The sequence below is a fragment of the Trachypithecus francoisi genome, unplaced genomic scaffold, assembly GCF_009764315.1.
Source record: "Trachypithecus francoisi isolate TF-2019V2 unplaced genomic scaffold, Tfra_2.0 Lachesis_group15, whole genome shotgun sequence".
In the NCBI taxonomy this organism is placed as follows: domain Eukaryota; kingdom Metazoa; phylum Chordata; class Mammalia; order Primates; family Cercopithecidae; genus Trachypithecus; species Trachypithecus francoisi.
Window position 1 is genome coordinate 32990510 of NW_022681460.1, and position 18063 is coordinate 33008572.

At 44.6% G+C, this 18063-nt stretch overlaps 1 protein-coding gene across 18 annotated transcripts in view; it reads left to right on the forward strand.

Annotated features, from left to right (window-relative positions):
- Positions 1 to 16421, forward strand: part of ANKRD6 (ankyrin repeat domain 6) — a 221244-nt gene extending 204823 nt beyond the window's left edge. For 14 of the 18 annotated variants that reach the window (XM_033234598.1, XM_033234614.1, XM_033234610.1 and 11 more), the window contains 8 exons: positions 173 to 250; positions 4417 to 4521; positions 5960 to 6094; positions 6422 to 6607; positions 7070 to 7222; positions 10111 to 10224; positions 11645 to 11771; positions 12966 to 16421. In XM_033234598.1, coding sequence (XP_033090489.1) covers positions 173 to 250; positions 4417 to 4521; positions 5960 to 6094; positions 6422 to 6607; positions 7070 to 7222; positions 10111 to 10224; positions 11645 to 11771; positions 12966 to 13537 — 1470 coding nt within the window. In that variant the 3' untranslated portion in view covers positions 13538 to 16421. The remainder of the gene's footprint in view (positions 1 to 172; positions 251 to 4416; positions 4522 to 5959; positions 6095 to 6421; positions 6608 to 7069; positions 7223 to 10110; positions 10225 to 11644; positions 11772 to 12965) is intronic. The other 4 variants (XM_033234612.1, XM_033234611.1, XM_033234606.1 and 1 more) reach the window with 2 other exon arrangements.
- The last annotated feature ends 1642 nt before the right edge of the window (positions 16422 to 18063 follow it).

Genomic DNA, 18063 nt, shown 5'->3' on the forward strand with positions numbered 1-18063 from the left:
TCTGAGGCTGGTGACCAGGGCCACATCACATAGGTGGCCATGTTTTGCCACGTAGGTGCTGGGTGTGACTGGGCATGGAACTGCCTGCTCCTGGCCAGAGGTGTGCCAGCTGAGCAATGTGCGTGCGGGATCAGGGGCCCTTTCTCACCTGTCCTACTCTGCCTCTCCTCAGGCAGGCCAGACTCCGCTGGAGACTGCGCGCTACCACAATAACCCCGAAGTTGCTCTTCTCCTTACTAAAGCTCCCCAGGTAGGATTTACTGCCCTTTCCATGGTACTGATTATGTGGGGCTGCAGAGTTGGTGGGACTCCTGGTTGCAATCTACTGAAGCCACTTCAAACGAACTTACATAGGGAATGTAACCAGGCAGTGGAGGTGTAGGTATCCATGGGGCCCAGGATGACGGGAGTCAAAGGCTTCAAGTCCAGCTCTTCATGCCTGGGCCGCCTCGTCTTCTCCCTATGGCTGGATCATTGTCACAGCCAGCTGCCTGGATCATAACTTCCCAGATACTCAGCCAAGGAAGAAGTTCCAGTTTAAGACACTGCAGGAGAGGGCCGTGATTGCAGAGTTTAGGCCAAATGCCCATCCCTGAAGAAGTGGGACAGGGACTTTAAGAAGGTGCGTTCCCCAGAGAAAGGCAGGAGGGAGGGGACCATTCTGGGCAGACAGTCGCCTGCCAGAGACAGTTAAGTACAGTCTAGTTTTCTTTCCTCTTTTACTGAATAATGTTATTTTGACCATCATTTAATTTTTTAAAAATGGTGGCTGATACTTTAGTTGATGTTGACATTATCTAAGTAACAATAAAGAAATTTAATAATAATTTACAAGCTATTCATAATTCTAGCCCCCTGAAACAACTGTTTTTGTTTCATCCACAGAATAGATGAAACAGACACATAATTGTTTTATAATTGTGCTTACAATGTATATACTCTTTTGTATTTCTTCCTTTTATCCTATTATAAAACAATGTTCTGCAGTCTTCATAATTATTCATTATAATGGAGGCATAATATTCTTTTTGTTGCTATTAATATTTTATTAAGCCATTTCCTTAATGATGGACATTTAGGTTATTTCCAGATTGGCACTATTCTGTATTACATTATAGAAAACACTGATTGGCTTTCCATCTTATTCTGCAAGAAGAAGATAAAATCTCAGGGAGTCAAAGGAAGATTTTGAACACTACCCTGCTGCAAAATAACCCAATACTGGCCCAGGCTTTCGGATGGCCTTTATTTCATCTAAGTTTTTAAAACATGCCTAATATAACTAGTAGTTTCTGGAAATGGTTAAGATTTGTATCTTTTGCAAAATTGATCACCCTCTTGTGCATGGAGCTGGTCCTTCTCAGTGGTCTCTGAAAGGCCGCAGAGCTCCTGACAAAAGGAAGTCAGTAGGAAAAGCTGCGGGGTTTCCACGTCTAGCAGCTTTTATCGTAGGTGGAATCACATCCATGAATCCTGATAGAAAAATGCTAGTCTCTCATGGATCTAAAAGTATGAAGTGCTGTATAAACGTCAGAACCCATCACATTTCTCTGGCAATTTCAGTATGTGGTAATTTAATGGACAGCCAGCCCCACCCTCAGCCATACAAAGATCATCAAGTCTTATGGGGCTGGAGGGTTCCCTAGGCATAGAAGGATTGACGGATCTTTAATCCACCTGTCATTTGTCTTCCAGAGCCCAAGGATCTTCACTTACAGGGAAAAGAGCCTTACCGTGGACCATTTCCCTGTGCAGTTCTTTTTTGTTTCCACTTAAAAAAAGACTTAAGCAAGTTTCTCCATGCTTACATCGAATAACAAATAAATTGGATGACATGCTATGAAAGTTTATTTTATGCATAATTGTATATGCTGAGCCTTATTCTCAACACAAACAAGGAACTTTAGGGATAAGATGTTATGCATACTGTTCTCTTGATCTGTGGTTACAGAAATAGCATTAGTGTTTGCTTTGCCTGAAAAGAGAAATCCCCTTGCCTTAGGCCCATAGACGGACATGGATTTTAAATGGGCCACAGCAGTACTAAGAGGGTACTATTTATTTATTTATTTATTTATTTATTTGAGACAGAGTCTTGCTATGTCACTCAGGCTGGAGTGCAGTGGTGCAATCTCGGCTCACTGCAACCTCCATCTCTGGGGTTCAAGTGATTCTCCTGTCTCAGCCTCCTGAGTAGCTGGGATTACAGGCATGTGCCACCACACCCAGCTGATTTTTGTATTTTCAGTAGAGACGGGGTTTCACCATGTTGGCCAGGCTGGTCTCGAACACCTGAGCTCTGGTGATCCACCCACCTTGGCCTCCCAAAGTGCTGAGATTACAGGCATGAGCCACTGCACCCAGCCATAGTATACTACTTTTAGAGACCTCACAGTCAATATTCCCTCATTTCTGTGGACTGGAAAAGATTAATGACATCCCATCTGGTAGATGGTCTGGTTTGCTGAGAAAGGCTGGAAGTCATGCAAAGTTATTTTCACTGACTGGAGGGAATTTTGCTGATTATAATTTTGAGTTTGGATGACCTCTGAGTGTCACTTGTCATTTTGATTGGTGTGGTTTACAAATGCTCTGAAAGTAAATTTTAGGCTGATTCTGGTGCTGTATTAAGAGTCGGTACATCAGGTGAACAATGGGTATAGTCACTTTCTTTTTTTTTTTTTGAGACGGAGTCTCGCTCTGTCACCCAAGCTGGAGTGCACTGGCCAGATCTCAGCTCACTGCAAGCTCCGCCTCCTGGGTTCACGCCATTCTCCTGCCTCAGCCTCCCGAGTAGCTGGGACTACAGGCGCCCGCCACCTCGCCCGGCTAGTTTTTTGTATTTTTTAGTAGAGACGGGGTTTCACCGTGTTAGCCAGGATGGTCTCGATCTCCTGACCTTGTGATCCGCCCGCCTCGGCCTCCCAAAGTGCTGGGATTACAGGCTTGAGCCACCGCGCCCGGCCCACTTTCTTTCATCATACTTGATTTCCTGGTGAATCTGAATTTAGCTTTAGAAATGACTTGGGGAAATGGTTCTCAGACTTCTTGGTCTAAGGACTCTTTTACATTTTTAACTATTATGGACCAGAGATTGAAGGTTTCCATCAACTCAAAGATCTGTACTCTGTTAAACACCCTCTGCCAGTTAAGCCACCTGAAGGCAGGGAGGGAAGCACCTGACAGTGACTGACAGTCCACTGTGTGCCAGCCATCTGTTTTTTCTTGGTGAATCCCAATGACTCCCCGTTTTTCTTTCTTTTTCTTTTTTAAAAATAAAGACGAGGCCGGGCGTGGTGGCTCACGCCTGTAATCCCAGCACTTTGGGAGGCTGAGATGGGCAGATCATGAGGTCAGGAGATTGAGACCATCCTGGCTAACACGGTGAAACCCCTACTAAAAATACAAAAATAAAATTAACCAGACGTGGTGGTGGGCGCCTGTAGTTCCAGCTACTCAGGAGGCCGAGGCAGGAGAGTGGTGTGAACCCAGGAGGCGGAGCTTGCAGTGAGCCGAGATCACACTACTGCACTCCAGCCTGGGCGACAGAGCAAGACTCCATCTCAAAAAATAATAATAATAAAAATAAAGACGAGCTCTCGCTTTGTCTGCCAGGCTAGTCTTAAACTCCTCTCCTCAAGCAATCCTCCCACCTATGCCTCCCAAAGTGTTGGGCTTATAGGCGTGAGCCACTACGCCTGACCCATTTTTACATTTGAGAAGACAGAGTGCAGACAGATCAAATCACTTGCCCAAAGAGCCTACAGCCAGTGGCTACTGGCTTCAAACTGAGATCTGTTCTGACCCACAGACCTTTTCCTGTGTCCATTCTGTCACTCTGCACTATAAGAGGCAGAGTAAATGCTGCTTTTGGGGGAAGAGATCCCTGTCCCGTGGTTGTTACTATGGCTCATAGATACATCTTAATAATAGTTTGAATCAAATTGATGTGACTTGGACACAGTTTGGCCAAGGGAACATCTGGGCTAGCTCAGGTCCGGTGTACCAAGATGGAGAGAGAGACTGTGCCTCGCACGGGGCTGCTTTGCTGCGTCTCACAACTCCAGGAGACGCCATCCATATCCTAGTTGATGTGAATGGCGCTCCCTGGAGCACAGCCTCTGTGCGGGTATTGGAGGTCCCGGCCTGGCATCGGTGTCTATAGATATTATCATCATAGACTTTGAGCTTCTTGAGGTCAGGGATAGTATCCTACCTGTCTCCGCGTCCCTGTAGTGCCCAGGACAAGACCTAGGAAGTTGGTAGGTGGTCAGAGGGCCTTGCTTGATGTGTGCACCTGCTCTCACCCTCTAGGCTGTAAATTCCGTTAGGTCAGAGCCCCGGTTCCAAGGCGAATTCTCTCACACGGATGCTGCGCACACCAGTGGTTGTAACAATGCCGTTTGCCTCCTTCAGGTCTTGCGCTTCAGTCGTGGGCGAAGCCTGAGGAAAAAGAGAGAGAGGCTCAAGGAAGAGAGGAGAGCCCAGTCTGTGCCAAGAGATGAGGTGGCCCAAAGCAAGGTGGGGGGCAGTCCTCCCGCCATCCCCACATCCGCCTGTGCTCAGAGGGTGGGAAACTATCTCCCTGCTTCAGCCAGGTTCACCTGGTGGCTGCCAGGCCCTCTCTGCCTCTCCTCCTTGCTGGAGCTCTTCAAACTGTTGCCAGTCTTTTTCTCTTTGGCTTCACATCCTCCATTCCCCAAGGTTTCAGGCCATGTGCCTCCGTGTGCGCTGCCCATTACCCATCCCGTATGCATTGGGGCACACTGACCAGCCTGGGCCATGTGCCTCCGTGTGCGCTGCCCATTACCCATCCCGTATGCATTGGGGCACACTGACCAGCCCGGGCTCTGTGGTCTTTGCCATGCCCTGTGGGCAGTACTGCTTCTCTAACACTTTGTCCAGATCGTGTAGGACAGTGGCTCTCAAAATGTGGTGTCCAGTGTGTCACCTGGGACCTTATTAGAAATGATCATTCTTGGGCCTCACCTCAAACCCACGGGATCAGAAACTCGGGTGGGGCCCAGCAATCTGTGTTGGAATAAGCCCTCCAGGGGACTCTCATGTGGACTAACATTTGAGAGCCACTGGTATAGGCCACTTCCATTTAGGGAAGGGACCAAGGCTATGCTAGCCTTTATGGCTCCCTTATATGAATTAGAAAATATGCCCCCCCAGGCAGACCCACCGTGCACAGGGCACACATGGTGAGCAGAGCCTGAGCTGATTTCAACTCCTCTTGCCCCACGCCTCCACCTCAGCTAGGTGCCCTTGTGCCTTGTAGCCCTGGAATAAACCATGCCTTTGAGTTCAATCAGGAGGAAGAAGTCTGGGATATAGAGACAGCTTTTGGCACAGAAAATGTTATCACCAAGTGCTTGCTCTTCTCTCTGCTATTTCAGAATCCTCTCATCAGTTTCCAGGGTTAAGGCATTGCCACTCTGATTAACTTCCTAGGTGTGAATTGTACATATTCAGTTGTGAACATTCTCACAAGGACCAGAAATACGATATTTTTTCATTTCAAAGGATTCTTACTCTTTGCCATGAATTTTGTTGGTGGGGTTGGGGGTGGGGGGTGGGGGGTGGGGGGTGGCATCCAAGGTCAAAGAATGAGTGAGTTATGTTTTGTTGAAATGTAAACGACCAAAAATTCTCGAATGTTGAGGTGTTTTGTGTCGGGTAGGTTCCTGGTGTTCTACAGCATCGAATTAGACCCAGGAATATATTTAGCTTAGGGCCTAATAAATACAGTAAAAGCCAAATGTTCAACCAACCAGGAAAAACATTCTATGTTAAGACCACCAAGCAGTGTTTCCTATGTCTGAAATCTATGTCATCTGCAAAGGTGCCCGTGGGTCCCTTACTATATGGTATCTTGCAAAGCAAATCTGCCCCTATTAGTGAAAAAGGCCAAGGAAGCAAACACAAGAGGTCTCTGGGCTTTTTCCTACTGTAGGGCAGTGTCTCAGCAGGAGACACCCCCAGCAGTGAACAGGCTGTGGCCAGAAAAGAAGCAGCCAGAGAAGAGTTCCTGTCAGTCTCCCCAGAACCCAGAGCAAAGGATGACAGGAGGAGAAAGTCAAGGCCCAAGGTCAGGAGACACAGAAAGCAGCCCAGGGGGTGGCTGGGAGGCAGGGTGGCAAGGGTCCTGGCAGAGTGTCATGCCCGTCAGCTAAAAAGTCTCCTCACTTGGCTGGCTGGTTTGGAGCCAGAGCACAGAAATTAAATCTGGTTAACATCAGACACAAGGTGAATGTGCTGATATGTTTCTTTTGACGTATGTGGCTTGGAGTAGAACACCATGAGGTGAAACAAAGTGGGGCTCTTTGCCCAAATGGGGTGACATGGGCGCCACTGACTGGTGTCAGTCTTGCAAAGGTCAAAGCATTCAGGGGTGTTGTCTCTTCCTCTCCCACAGGTATCAGCATTTTCTGACCCCACCCCACCAGCCGACCAACAGCCTGGACACCAGAAGAACCTGCATGCTCATAATCACCCTAAAAAGAGGAACAGGCATCGGTGCTCATCCCCGCCCCCACCGCATGAGTTCAGGGCGTACCAGCTCTACACATTGTACCGAGGCAAGGATGGGAAAGTGATGCAGGTACTTGCTAAGCACTGTCAGGAGAAGGGAACATAGGCCTTCAGCAAGGGTTTTTGTTTAACGGCATTCCTGGGGGCTGATAGCCACTTTAGGCATTGACTTAGTTAAGCACAAGCTTTGAAGGTAAGCCAGATGGCCTCCCCACCGGCACGGTGCAGATCCACTCCTGCTGCTAAGGCCAAGGCAGACAGAGGTGTGTGTGTAGCTGCAGAGCTTGCTGCACCATCCTCAGGTGACTAGGTATCTTGAGGCCCCAGGGTATATAAAAGCACCTGAGGAGAGGGACCATATCTTACCCTCTGAATCTTCTTCCCCAAAGCTTCGCCTATAAGATGTTCCAAAGTTATGACAAGGATGAGCCTATCTCTTCCATCATCTCTATCCTCTGGTATACTGCCTGGCACACGGTGGGTGCTCAAAACATACTTGTTGAAGGAACGAACTTTTTTGTTTCTCTCTTAGGCACCAATAAATGGTTGTCGATGTGAACCTCTAATCAACAAGCTGGAGAATCAGTTGGAGGCTACTGTGGAGGAGATAAAAGCAGAGCTGGGATCAGTTCAGGACAAAATGAATACAAAGCTGGGGCAGATGGAGAATAAGGCCCAGCACCAAGTATGTCCTGAGGCCCAGCTTCCTAACTGCAAAGTGTTCTGGCGGAACATGAACTCAGGAGCCAACTTTGACTTCAGCACACCCTTCTACCCTGGGATGTCCAAATGGGCTGTCATGGAAGAGGCCTGCTTCTGCTTATGTGATTTTGTTAAAGCACATTTAGTTCAGCTTTTTAAAGAACATGTTTAAATTGCTTCTCATTATAAAAATAAGATAGCCCCATTACAGAGCATTTTTAGAAATATGAAAATTAGGAAAATAAGTCACCTATAAGCCCACTGTGCCGAAAAGCACTATTAATATTTGGGTTTAGGCTGGGAATGATGGCTCACATCTGTCATCCTAGCACTTTGGGAAGCCAATGTGGGCAGGTCACTTGAGGTCAGGAGTTCGAAACCAGCCTGGCCAACATGGTGAAACCCTGCCTCTTCTAAAAATACAAAAATTAGCCTGGTGTGGTGGCGCACACCTGTAATCTCAGCTACTCGGGAGGCTGAGGCACAAGAATTGCTTTAACCTGGGAGGCGGAGGTTGCAGTGAGCGGAGATCGTGCCACTGCACCCCAGCCTGGGCCACAGAGTGAGACTCTATCTAGAAAAAAAAAAAAAATTGGGGTTTATCTTCTTTAAGTCTTTTTCTATGTCTTTCTATTTGTCAATTTTTGCTACACTCGTTTCCCACTGCATACAAAATTTGAATAATTATGTTTTTTTCTTTTCCCAACTTTTTATTTTAAAAGTTTTCAAACATACAGAAAAGTTCACAGAATAATGGAATGAATGCTTGCATATAATCCTTGCAGTCAGCCAGTTAATATGTTGCTACATTTGCCTTATCTCTCTGACACATATTTTTTTAAATTCTTGAACTATTTCAGATATAGTTGCAGACTGTCCTGACGGGGCATCTCTAAATATTTCAGAATGTTTAGAATAAGAATAACACTTTCAACTTCATAACAATATTGCTTTCACACCTGAGAAAATGTTATCCAGTCCATATTCAGATTTTCTCGGTTTTTCTAAAATAATATTTGTTACAGTTTTTCTTTTTTGAGATGGGGTCTTCTTTCATTACCCAGGCTAGAGTGCAGTGTGGCAATCTCAGCTCACTACAGCCTCTACCTTGTGGGTTCAAGTGATTCTACCACCTCAGCCTGCTGAGTAGCTGGGACTAAGGCGGACACCACCATAGCCGCCTAATTTTTGTTATTTTCTTGGTAGAGATGGGGTTTCACCATGTTGGCTAGGCTGGTGTCAAACTCCTGGGCTCCAGCGACGCACCTACCTCGGCCTCCCAAAGTGCTGGGATTTTAGGCGTGATCCACCATGCCCTGCCTATTTTTTTTTTTTTTTAAGTTTTTGCCAAATTGATTAAGGACATCTTAACTGTTTAAGTTTTATTTCCCTGTTTACTGGTAAGATTAAACATTTTTAAGGCTTATTTGCTATCTGTATTTTATAGAAAGGCCATTTAAAAAATATTTTGTTAGGGCAATAGTAGATTAGTGCAGACTGTTTGTGTATAAAAACCCTACTTGGCCTAGCCTAAGCTGAAGAAGGAATGAGAGATGAATGTTGGGAAACCTCAAGGGCCTCGCTTCAGTTCAAGGGAGTGACAGATTGGGGTATAGAATCTTCGTCCTCCTTCCAAATCGCTGAGAAAGGACCCTGGCCCCCTTGGGTCAGATGCTCATACCTGAGCCAGTCAGTGTGACCTGTGAACAAAGCAATGTTTACCTATGGCTGCTCTTGAGAACAGCCACCTGGAGGAAGAGGTTAAGGGAGTGGGGAGAGTAGGCCAATCCTAGAAAGCAGGAGGAGCACAGCACACAGGAAAACATGGACTGAAGAGGAAAACAGAAGGTGCCCACCACGTCTCCAGAACTGATGTTTCTTTTAATGTTTTGAACATCTGGGTGTGGAATGCCACACGTGTTCCTGACAGGAGGGGAGCTCACCAGTGGGCCTTCGCGGATTGGCTCTTCCTAACAGTAGTTCTTTCATTCTTTGGTCCTTGTCAAAGCAGTGAAAGGTTGGCCCCCCTAGGTGTGGGGGTCCCGCAGGAAATGCCAAGATGAAGGGGACTTCAGAAGGAAATGTGATTAAAAAGTGACAACTGCTTGTTCTCTGAAGCAATCCTTTAAGTTCCTTCTACACTCGTCTTACATACTTTAACTACTTCCAATGAAGCACCAAAAATATTTGCTCACTGGAAAAGCTGGATAAAAGCTCGTTTGACTGCCTTGTAGGCAACCACTAACATTTTTTAAAGTGGGGGTTGGGGAAGAGAAAATCTCCATACTTTGAATTGTAGTTTTTCCTTACAGTAGTCTGGGAAATAATGTTTTAAGGCCTACAAGGCCTGCATGGGCTCAGGTTGTGGATTTACTAGATATTCAGAGTTTCTTTTTTTTTTTTTTTTCTGACTCACTGCAAACTCTGCCTTCCAGGTTCAAATGATTGTTCTGCCTCAGCCTCCCAAGTAGCTGGGACTACAGGCATGTGCCACCACACCCAGCTAATTTTTGTATTTTTAGTAGAGACGGGGTTTCGCCATGTTGGCCAGGCTGGTCTCGAACTCCTGACCTCAGGTGGTGGGAGTGTGACCCACCGTGATGCCTGGCCTGTATATTCATAGTCCTTATACCTCTTAAACTTTAACAAATGAGATTTTTTTTAAAAAAAGAAACATTGGCCTCATAGAAGCATGTTCAAGAATTCTGAAAAAGTTCTATGAGTCCTATATGCAAATGGAATCGGATAAGGGGTTGAAGTTTGCGTACAGGGGCTCCTACTTGGTTCCCCAAGCCCCTCTGCAGGAGCTGAGAAACCAGGGCTCACCCTGAGATCATCTCAGTCTTGCACTGTGCTCCCCTTGACTCCTAGATGCGTGTTTTGGACAAGCTGATGGTTGAGCGACTCTCTGCAGAGAGGACGGAGTGCCTGAGCCGCCTGCAACAGCACTCAGACGCGGAGAAGCATGAAGGGGAGAAACGGCAGGTAGGAACCAGCATCTGCCAGTCCTTGTGATTTACCACACAGGCCCACTGAGCTCAGGCAGGCCTGCCACTGAAAACTCGGAGGCTGAGATTCCCTAAGAGCTTTTGCATTATGTAGTGTATCATTTTTATAATACTGAAATGAGGTTAATAGAAAATAACCTGTAGTTCTGTTTATGTCCATGGCTGAATGTGCTGGCCACAGATGAAGACCGAACATGCTGGGGAAGATGCCATTTCTGTCCCAAACTCATTCCATGTATTGTTTATTTGTTAGGCCATTACAGTTTTAGAACAAGACATAGTTTCTACCCTCTGGGAGTTTACTGTCTCACCAAGATAATAGACATGGAATGGGTACAGTGGGTGTGTGAGAACTCAGGCTTTGTAAGCAACCAGAAGTACTTGGTTTGGAAGATTTGGGTGGTTTCGGGTGGTTGAGTTTAAGGTGGCTCTAAGTCACTTAATGAAGATTGTAGATAGCTCTGCTTGGGTGCCTTCTGTGGCCTATAGGAGAGTGGCTCAGTCTGTCTGTGTTGCTATAAAGGAGTACCCGAGGCTGGGTAATATACAAAGAAGAGAGTTCTTTGGCTCATGGTTCTGCAGGCTGTACGAGAAGCATGGTGCCAGCATCCGCATCTGGTGAGGGCCTCAGGAAGCTTCCACTCATGGTAGAAGGTAAAGGGGAGCTGGTGTGCACAGATCACCTAGCAAGAGAAGAGGCAAGAGAGACAGGAGGGAGGTGCCAGGCTCTTTTAAGCAACTAGCTCTTTCAGAAAGTAATAGAGTGGCCAGGTGCGGTGGCTCATGCCTGTAATTCCAGCACTTTGGAAGGCCGAGGTGGACGGATCACGAGGTCGGGAGATTGAGACCATCCTGGCGAACACGGTGAAACCCCACCTCTACTAAAGATACAAAAAAACTAGCTGGGCGAGGTGGCGGGCGCCTGTAGTCCCAGCTACTTGGGAGGCTGAGGCAGGAGAATGGTATGAACCCAGGAGGCGGAGCTTGCAGTGAGCCAAGATTCTGCCACTGCACTCCAGCCTGAGTGACAGAGCGAGACTCTGTCTCAAAAAAATTAAAAAAAAAAAAAGAAAAGAAACTAACAGCAAGAACTCACTAACTGTGAGGATGGTACCAAGCCAGTCATGAGGCATTCACCTCCTTGACCCAAACACCTCCCATGAGGCCCCACCTCCAGCACTGGGGATCAAATTTCAACATGAGATTTGGAGGGCTCAAATATCCAAACCATAGCAGTGGGCAAGCCATAACTTTTGGGTTAGATGGTATCCTCAACTGTTATAACTGAAAAGTCCATCCTTGATGCTTTAATTCATAAACCATGTATCAAATTCACTTGATTCTTCTGTTACTTATTTGTGGGTTTTTGGTTTTTTGTTTGTTTGTTTGTTTTTTAGATCTCCTTGGTGGATGAATTAAAAACTTGGTGCATGTTAAAGATTCAGAATCTGGAGCAGAAGCTTTCTGGAGATTCTAGGGCTTGCAGAGCTAAATCCACACCATCTACTTGCGAGTCCTCTACAGGTAACCCACATACAGAGAGCCCTTTGATCCAAAAGGAACACGACCAGCAGCTCCTGTTCTCTCCGCACTGAGAGGCAGAGTCCGTATGATGCGGCTGCGGGAAACACTGGATGGTGGAGCGCACCCTGTAGGGGCAAGGACTGTATTTGCTCATAACCGTATACTCAGTTGCTATATAGTAATGAAGCACTCATTTATGTGCTCAAACTTATTTGAATAAAGGAATTAAAGAATTGTTGATTGGTGATAACATTGCTTTGAGTACGGTGTTGATGGTATCAGAGTGGACCCCAAAGATGAGAGGTGATGAAGAGCCGTCAGTCTCCTCAGCAGGGCTTTTCCTCCCTTGCCTTTTGTGCCTTTTACCTCTTTCTTCTCTTTGATCTACCTTTTACTTTTGTCCAACTATGCAAATCCTCATTAAACAGTAGTTCTTACATCGAACTTGCCCCTGGTGCTAGATAGGAATTGCTGCAAGCAAACCATCTTTACATTAGCCACAGTGATTATACTCAATAATGACAATTTTGAGGACATGCAGAGCCTGGGTAACTAGGCCTCAGTGGGGGATTTTGATGTAAGTGTTTTGTGTTACCACAGGCCATCTCTGGAACTGTGTTTTCATCTTTGTGCCAACAACATGGGGAAACATCCCAGGAAAATGTTTTATGCTAGGACTACTCTTGGAGCTTGTCCTGGAGCTCCGGGTGTGGAAAATGGGGCCTCCTTTCCTAATTGGAGCTTGGGTCAAGCTATTAGTACACTGGTAGGGAATAGGCCCAGACATTAGAGAATGGAAATACATGTTCTCATAGATAAATGTCCAAATCTGCTTTGAGACACTTGGTGAGCGGCATCATCCTCAGGCATCAGGAAACAGGACCAGAGCCTTCTCAGGTAGATTGAGGCAGGCTGAAGGAAAAGCTAGCAACTTTTTTGGCTTAAATGGTACCAGTGTGGCTAACACAGAATCCATGAAAGCTCTGGCAAGCCACAGTGATCATCAGAGGAGACAAAGTGGGAGGGAGGAACAGAAAGGTGAGAAAAGGCTCAGAGGAGACGTTACACGTGGTGTGTGGTGATGGCGAAGACTGGTGATTTGCAGGATCCTTAAGACTCTCAAATACTGACCCACAGCCATATGACTGTGTGAATGTGGATTTGCCCTCATGTTTGTTTTCCTTCTGAAACCAGGTGTGGATCAATCAGTGGTGACTGCAGGTCCAGCAGCAGCTTCTGACAGCTCCCCTCCAGTGGTTAGGCCCAAAGAAAAGGCCCTCAACTCCACTGCTACCCAGAGACTCCAGCAGGAGCTGTCGTCTTCTGACTGTACAGGCTCCCGACTGAGGAACGTCAAGGTCCAGACAGCCTTGCTACCCATGAATGAGGCAGCCAGGTCTGATCACCAGGCTGGGCCCTGCGTCAACAGAGGCACTCAAACTAAGAAGTTGGGGAAGAGTGGGCCAACAAGGCATCGTGCCCAGCAACCCACAGCCAGCGGCACCTGTGGGCAGCCGCCACCAGCAGCAGGCGGCGAGCAGACTGGCCCTCACATTCGGGACACCTCCCAAGCTCTGGAGCTTACCCAGTATTTTTTTGAGGCTGTTTCTACCCAGATGGAAAAGTGGTATGAAAGGAAGATTGAAGAAGCACGAAGCCAAGCCAATCAGAAAGCGCAGCAAGACAAGGCTACATTGAAGGAACACATTAAAAGTTTAGAAGAGGAACTTGCCAAACTAAGGATTAGGGTGCAGAAGGAAAATTAGCACCAATAAAGAGGAAACACGAAAGGATTCTTGAAGATTTCCAGTTTTGCAACTGCATAACAGCTATGCCCAAGGAGTCATCTATTGTATATATTGCAGATTGGCCTTTTTAAAAAAAAATCACTAATTCTACAATGTGCCAGGTACATGTTTCCTATGCCCGGAAGTTATGAAGACCTCAACAATTAAACTGAAACCAGGGGAAGCTTGCTTAGTTTTGGGTTTCATTATGAACTCTTAGCCTTAGTCCAGGTTAATCTGAAGTTTGAAAGCTCAGATTAAGCAAGCCATGCCGAGAAACTGGATGATGTGTAAGCCTAGACTCTAAAATTCAAGATGTGTGAAATAATATAAGTCAAAAGCAAGAAAAACTTAATCCCGTCTGAACTCAAGTAGTCATTCATATAAATTTGAACACACCTGCTGTGCCTAGACAAGTGTCTTTCTGTAAGAGAGCTGTAACTCTTGAGATGTGCTAAATAAACCCTCTTTCTCAAATTTGTAATTCTCCAACTGTTGACATTTTAATCCATGAAAAGTTATTGGATTTTTGAAGAGAAATATTTTCATGATGTCACAAGATCCAATATATCTTATGATAAAATTTATTGAAAAGTCAGTTTATTTAAATAATGAATAATTGGCTAACAGCTCTGGAAACAATGAGATCAAATGAGAAAGATTCAAATTGTTTGATATTTTCTGTATTTTCAGTCAAAAAATCAGTTATAGTGATTTTAAAGCAGATTAATGGAAAAAACATTCATGTAACAATTACCTGAAGATTTATAACCTATTCCTAATCAAACCCAATTATATCAGAATACCTTTCTGAATTTGAGATTATTGCTCTACATTTTATAAAGTATAAGGCTATTTTTTGAAAGTATTTCATTTTGAATTGTCATTAAAGAACCTCAAAAGCTTTCTACTGCTTTGCAGTGACTATGTCAAGGTAAAATATTCAGTAACTCAACTTAGGCCCCACTGTTCCCCAGCCTCATGGAGACCTGAAGACTTTACTTTGCTCCATAATGAAATATAAACGCAGAAACAAAGTTGTAAAAGTAGCTTGGATATGTTGAAACTTTGGACAAGCTTCTTGTCCTTTGGAATATGGGATTTATATTCATCTCCTCAATATCCCATGTATGTATAGAAACTTCAATTCTATTTCTATAGACACAGGAACCTAGTGACTATTGAATGTAATTGTGAATACAATGCTGCTCATTGAGCCAAAGAGAAGAAATGACTTATTAACATGGGGACACCAAGAAAAACAAAGTATGCTTTTATTCCCTTTGTCAAGCTCACAGTTTTGGGTTTTTTTTTTTTTTTTTTTTTAATAATGACAATCCATAGATAAAGACATTCCTAAAAGAAAAAAAATATAATTCAGTACATACATGTCACTGTCCTGAATATGGAATGAATTTGGTGTTTTTGTTTGATTTTGTTGAGATAGGATCTTGCTCTGTCACCCAGACTGGAGTGCAGTGGCGTGATCACACCTCACTGCAGTCTTGGCCTCTCAGGCTCAAGCGATCCTCCTGCCTCAACCTCGCAAGTAGCTGGGACTACAGGCGTGTGCCACCAGTCCCGGTTAATTTTTTGTAGATATGGGGTCTCAATATATTGCCCAGGCTGAATTTGATGTTATTTCAAGTTGATTTTCTTGTGTTTGAGAGCTTGTCTTGTTCTCAACTACTACACAGGTAGACAGTCTTCCCCCAGAGACTCACTAGATTGCAATATAGAGGCACTTTCTCATTTCCCTATTGTTCCTAATACAGAATTGTAGAGCTGGAGAGTACCTTCAGTTTTCTAAATCTATTCTCAAACAGGATATCACTAACCTCTTTAGAATCATTCCTCAGTATACATCAACTTATTGAGAACTGCCTAATACTCAAAAGAAATGAAATCCTGAGTTCAGTAAGCTGTGTTCCAAGCCGCAATTATTTTCACTTACCAAAATATCTCCTGTTACCTCAAGGTATCCTTGTTGACGAATGCTGAAAACTAAATTTTAAGTATAAAGTCTAGACCATAGAGTGCTTTGGTGGGAGTATTTTGATTATATACCTCCTGCCCATCAGAAGCAGGCAGCTAATATTGTGAACTGAGTATTTTCGTCAAAAGTCATCAGGGAAGAAACTACAGAAGAATGAGAAAGGTCAAATGGACCTAGTGTGGGCTGACTACATGGATCTTGTCTCTTGGAGGTCTGTTGTAGAAGAGAAAACACACAGAGGTGAAGACAGAACATGCTCAGTCAGCATCCTTACCCAGAGATGGCAACATCTATTAAGACCAATGCAATACCTTTTCATCTTCAACAAATGTTGTTTTCGTCTGTTTTTGATCCTTGGCATTGTCAAAAACTTAACTGCAGGTCCAGTGTATATTTTTCCTTGTTTTTCCCTTTTAGCTATCTGCTAAAATGAGTAAATGCCACAACTGTACTTTTCCAAAGAAACAGAACTATTGACAATTTATAGCCTGTCATGCAGGTCATGTTGCAAATCAAGGCGGAAATTTTCAACAGCTATGGGAAACATTAATGTAAAACAGAAACATTGTACAATATTAGTGTTTTTTAAAAGAAATTATTAGTGCATTATTGAGTATACTAAATATCTGTGAAAGATTAAATATATTAGTTCTAATCTTACTTTTGATTTCGGGAGCCCAAAATAAAGGAAGTGTTGTTTTCACGGTTATGCCTTGTTTGTGGAGTCAAATGTTGATATACTTGAGGCATATTATGTCTTCTAATTAATATTTTTATCACCTTGAATTTGTGCCTCTTCCAAGCATTAAACTTTAAGATACTATGGATCTTAAATTCCTTATTAAAAAAATGAAAGTGTGAATACTTTGTTTAGCTTACGTTTTAATTTATTGTGGTTGACCACATTTTATGGCTTCTGAGTGCCTTCACCCAGCTACACGTTACCTTGTATCTATAAAAGTGTAAATTAGAGTAAATACATTGGCTGTAAAGTCGCGATCAGTTGCTCTCCACCAAAAGCAAAACAAAACTGCTGAAATGTGGCAAGGTTTCTCAGTGCAAGCTTAAATGTTTAAACTGTTGACCATTTGGAAAATACTGGACAAAGGGGAAGGACAAAACATCATTTTGCAATAAAGGTTATGCAAGGCAAGGCGTTATACTTTTTGACTAAGTTATTCTTAAAAGTTAAATGCATTTCTTCTTTGAAGTGTGGATTATAAAAGTCAATCAAAGACAAAACCAGTTTGAAAAACGTTTCATATTCTACAGTACCTTTTATGAGTAAGAGTACAATATACATTTTTTATTTGTAATTTTATTTAAGGAGAAATACTCTTTCCCTTTGATATGACTACATTTTATAACCATCAAGGAATACGTTCTGCTGTCTGCAATTTTAGGAAGTCATTCCATTCTGGGTGACAGGATGAAGTAAGGCTGTCTCTTTAAAAACAAAAACTCACACCTGTAATCCTAGCACTTTGGGCACCCAGGCAGGTGGATTGCTTGAGCCCAGGAGTTTGACACTAGCCTGGCAACAAAGTGAGATTCCCCCTCCTCTCTACGAAAAGTAAAAAAATTAGCTGGTCATGGTGGCACATGCCTGTGGTCCCAGCTACATGAAAGTCTGAAGCAGGTGGATCTCTTGAGCCCGGGAGCTCAAGGTTGCAGTGAGCCATGTTCGTGCCACTCTCCAGCTTGTGCAACAGAGACCGTCTCAAAAAAGTCATCTGTGTGTTTCTTGCAGGCACATTTATGACACTGTACCATGAATTTAAAATTTCTAACTTGATGGCACATTTTTACTTTTTTTTGAGACATAGTCTCACTCTGTCATCCAGGCTGGAGTGCAGTGGTGTGATCTCGGCTCACTGCAACCTCTGCCTCCCGGGTTCAAGATGAGGCAGCCCTCCTGAGTAGCTGGAATGACAGGCGTGTACCACCAGGCTAGGCTAGCTAGTGGCCTAGCTAGTCTTGAACGCCTGACCTCAAGTGATCCACCCACCTCAGCCTCCCAAATTGCTGGGATTACAGGCGTGAGCCACCATGCCAGGCCCTGATGGCACATTTTAAAAGGGGGGGAATGACATAGGGGCAATTAATACTTATATAACAAATAGCTTTAGCCACTTCTTTTTTTTTTTTTTTTTGAGACGGAGTCTCGCTCTGTCGCCCAGGCTGGAGTGCAGTGGCCGGATCTCAGCTCACTGCAAGCTCCGCCTCCCGGGTTTACGCCATTCTCCTGCCTCAGCCTCCCGAGTAGCTGGGACTATAGGCGCCCGCCACCTCTCCCGGCTAATTTTTTTTAAATTTTTTTAGTAGAGACGGGGTTTCACCGTGTTAGCCAGGATGGTCTCGATCTCCTGACCTCGTGATCCGCCTGTCTTGGCCTCCCAAAGTGCTGGGATTACAGGCTTGAGCCACCGCGCCCGGCCTAGCCACTTCTTATGCTACAAAGCGCTGTACTTAAAACCTTTTTACTATAAAAGGATCAATTTATTGTGGT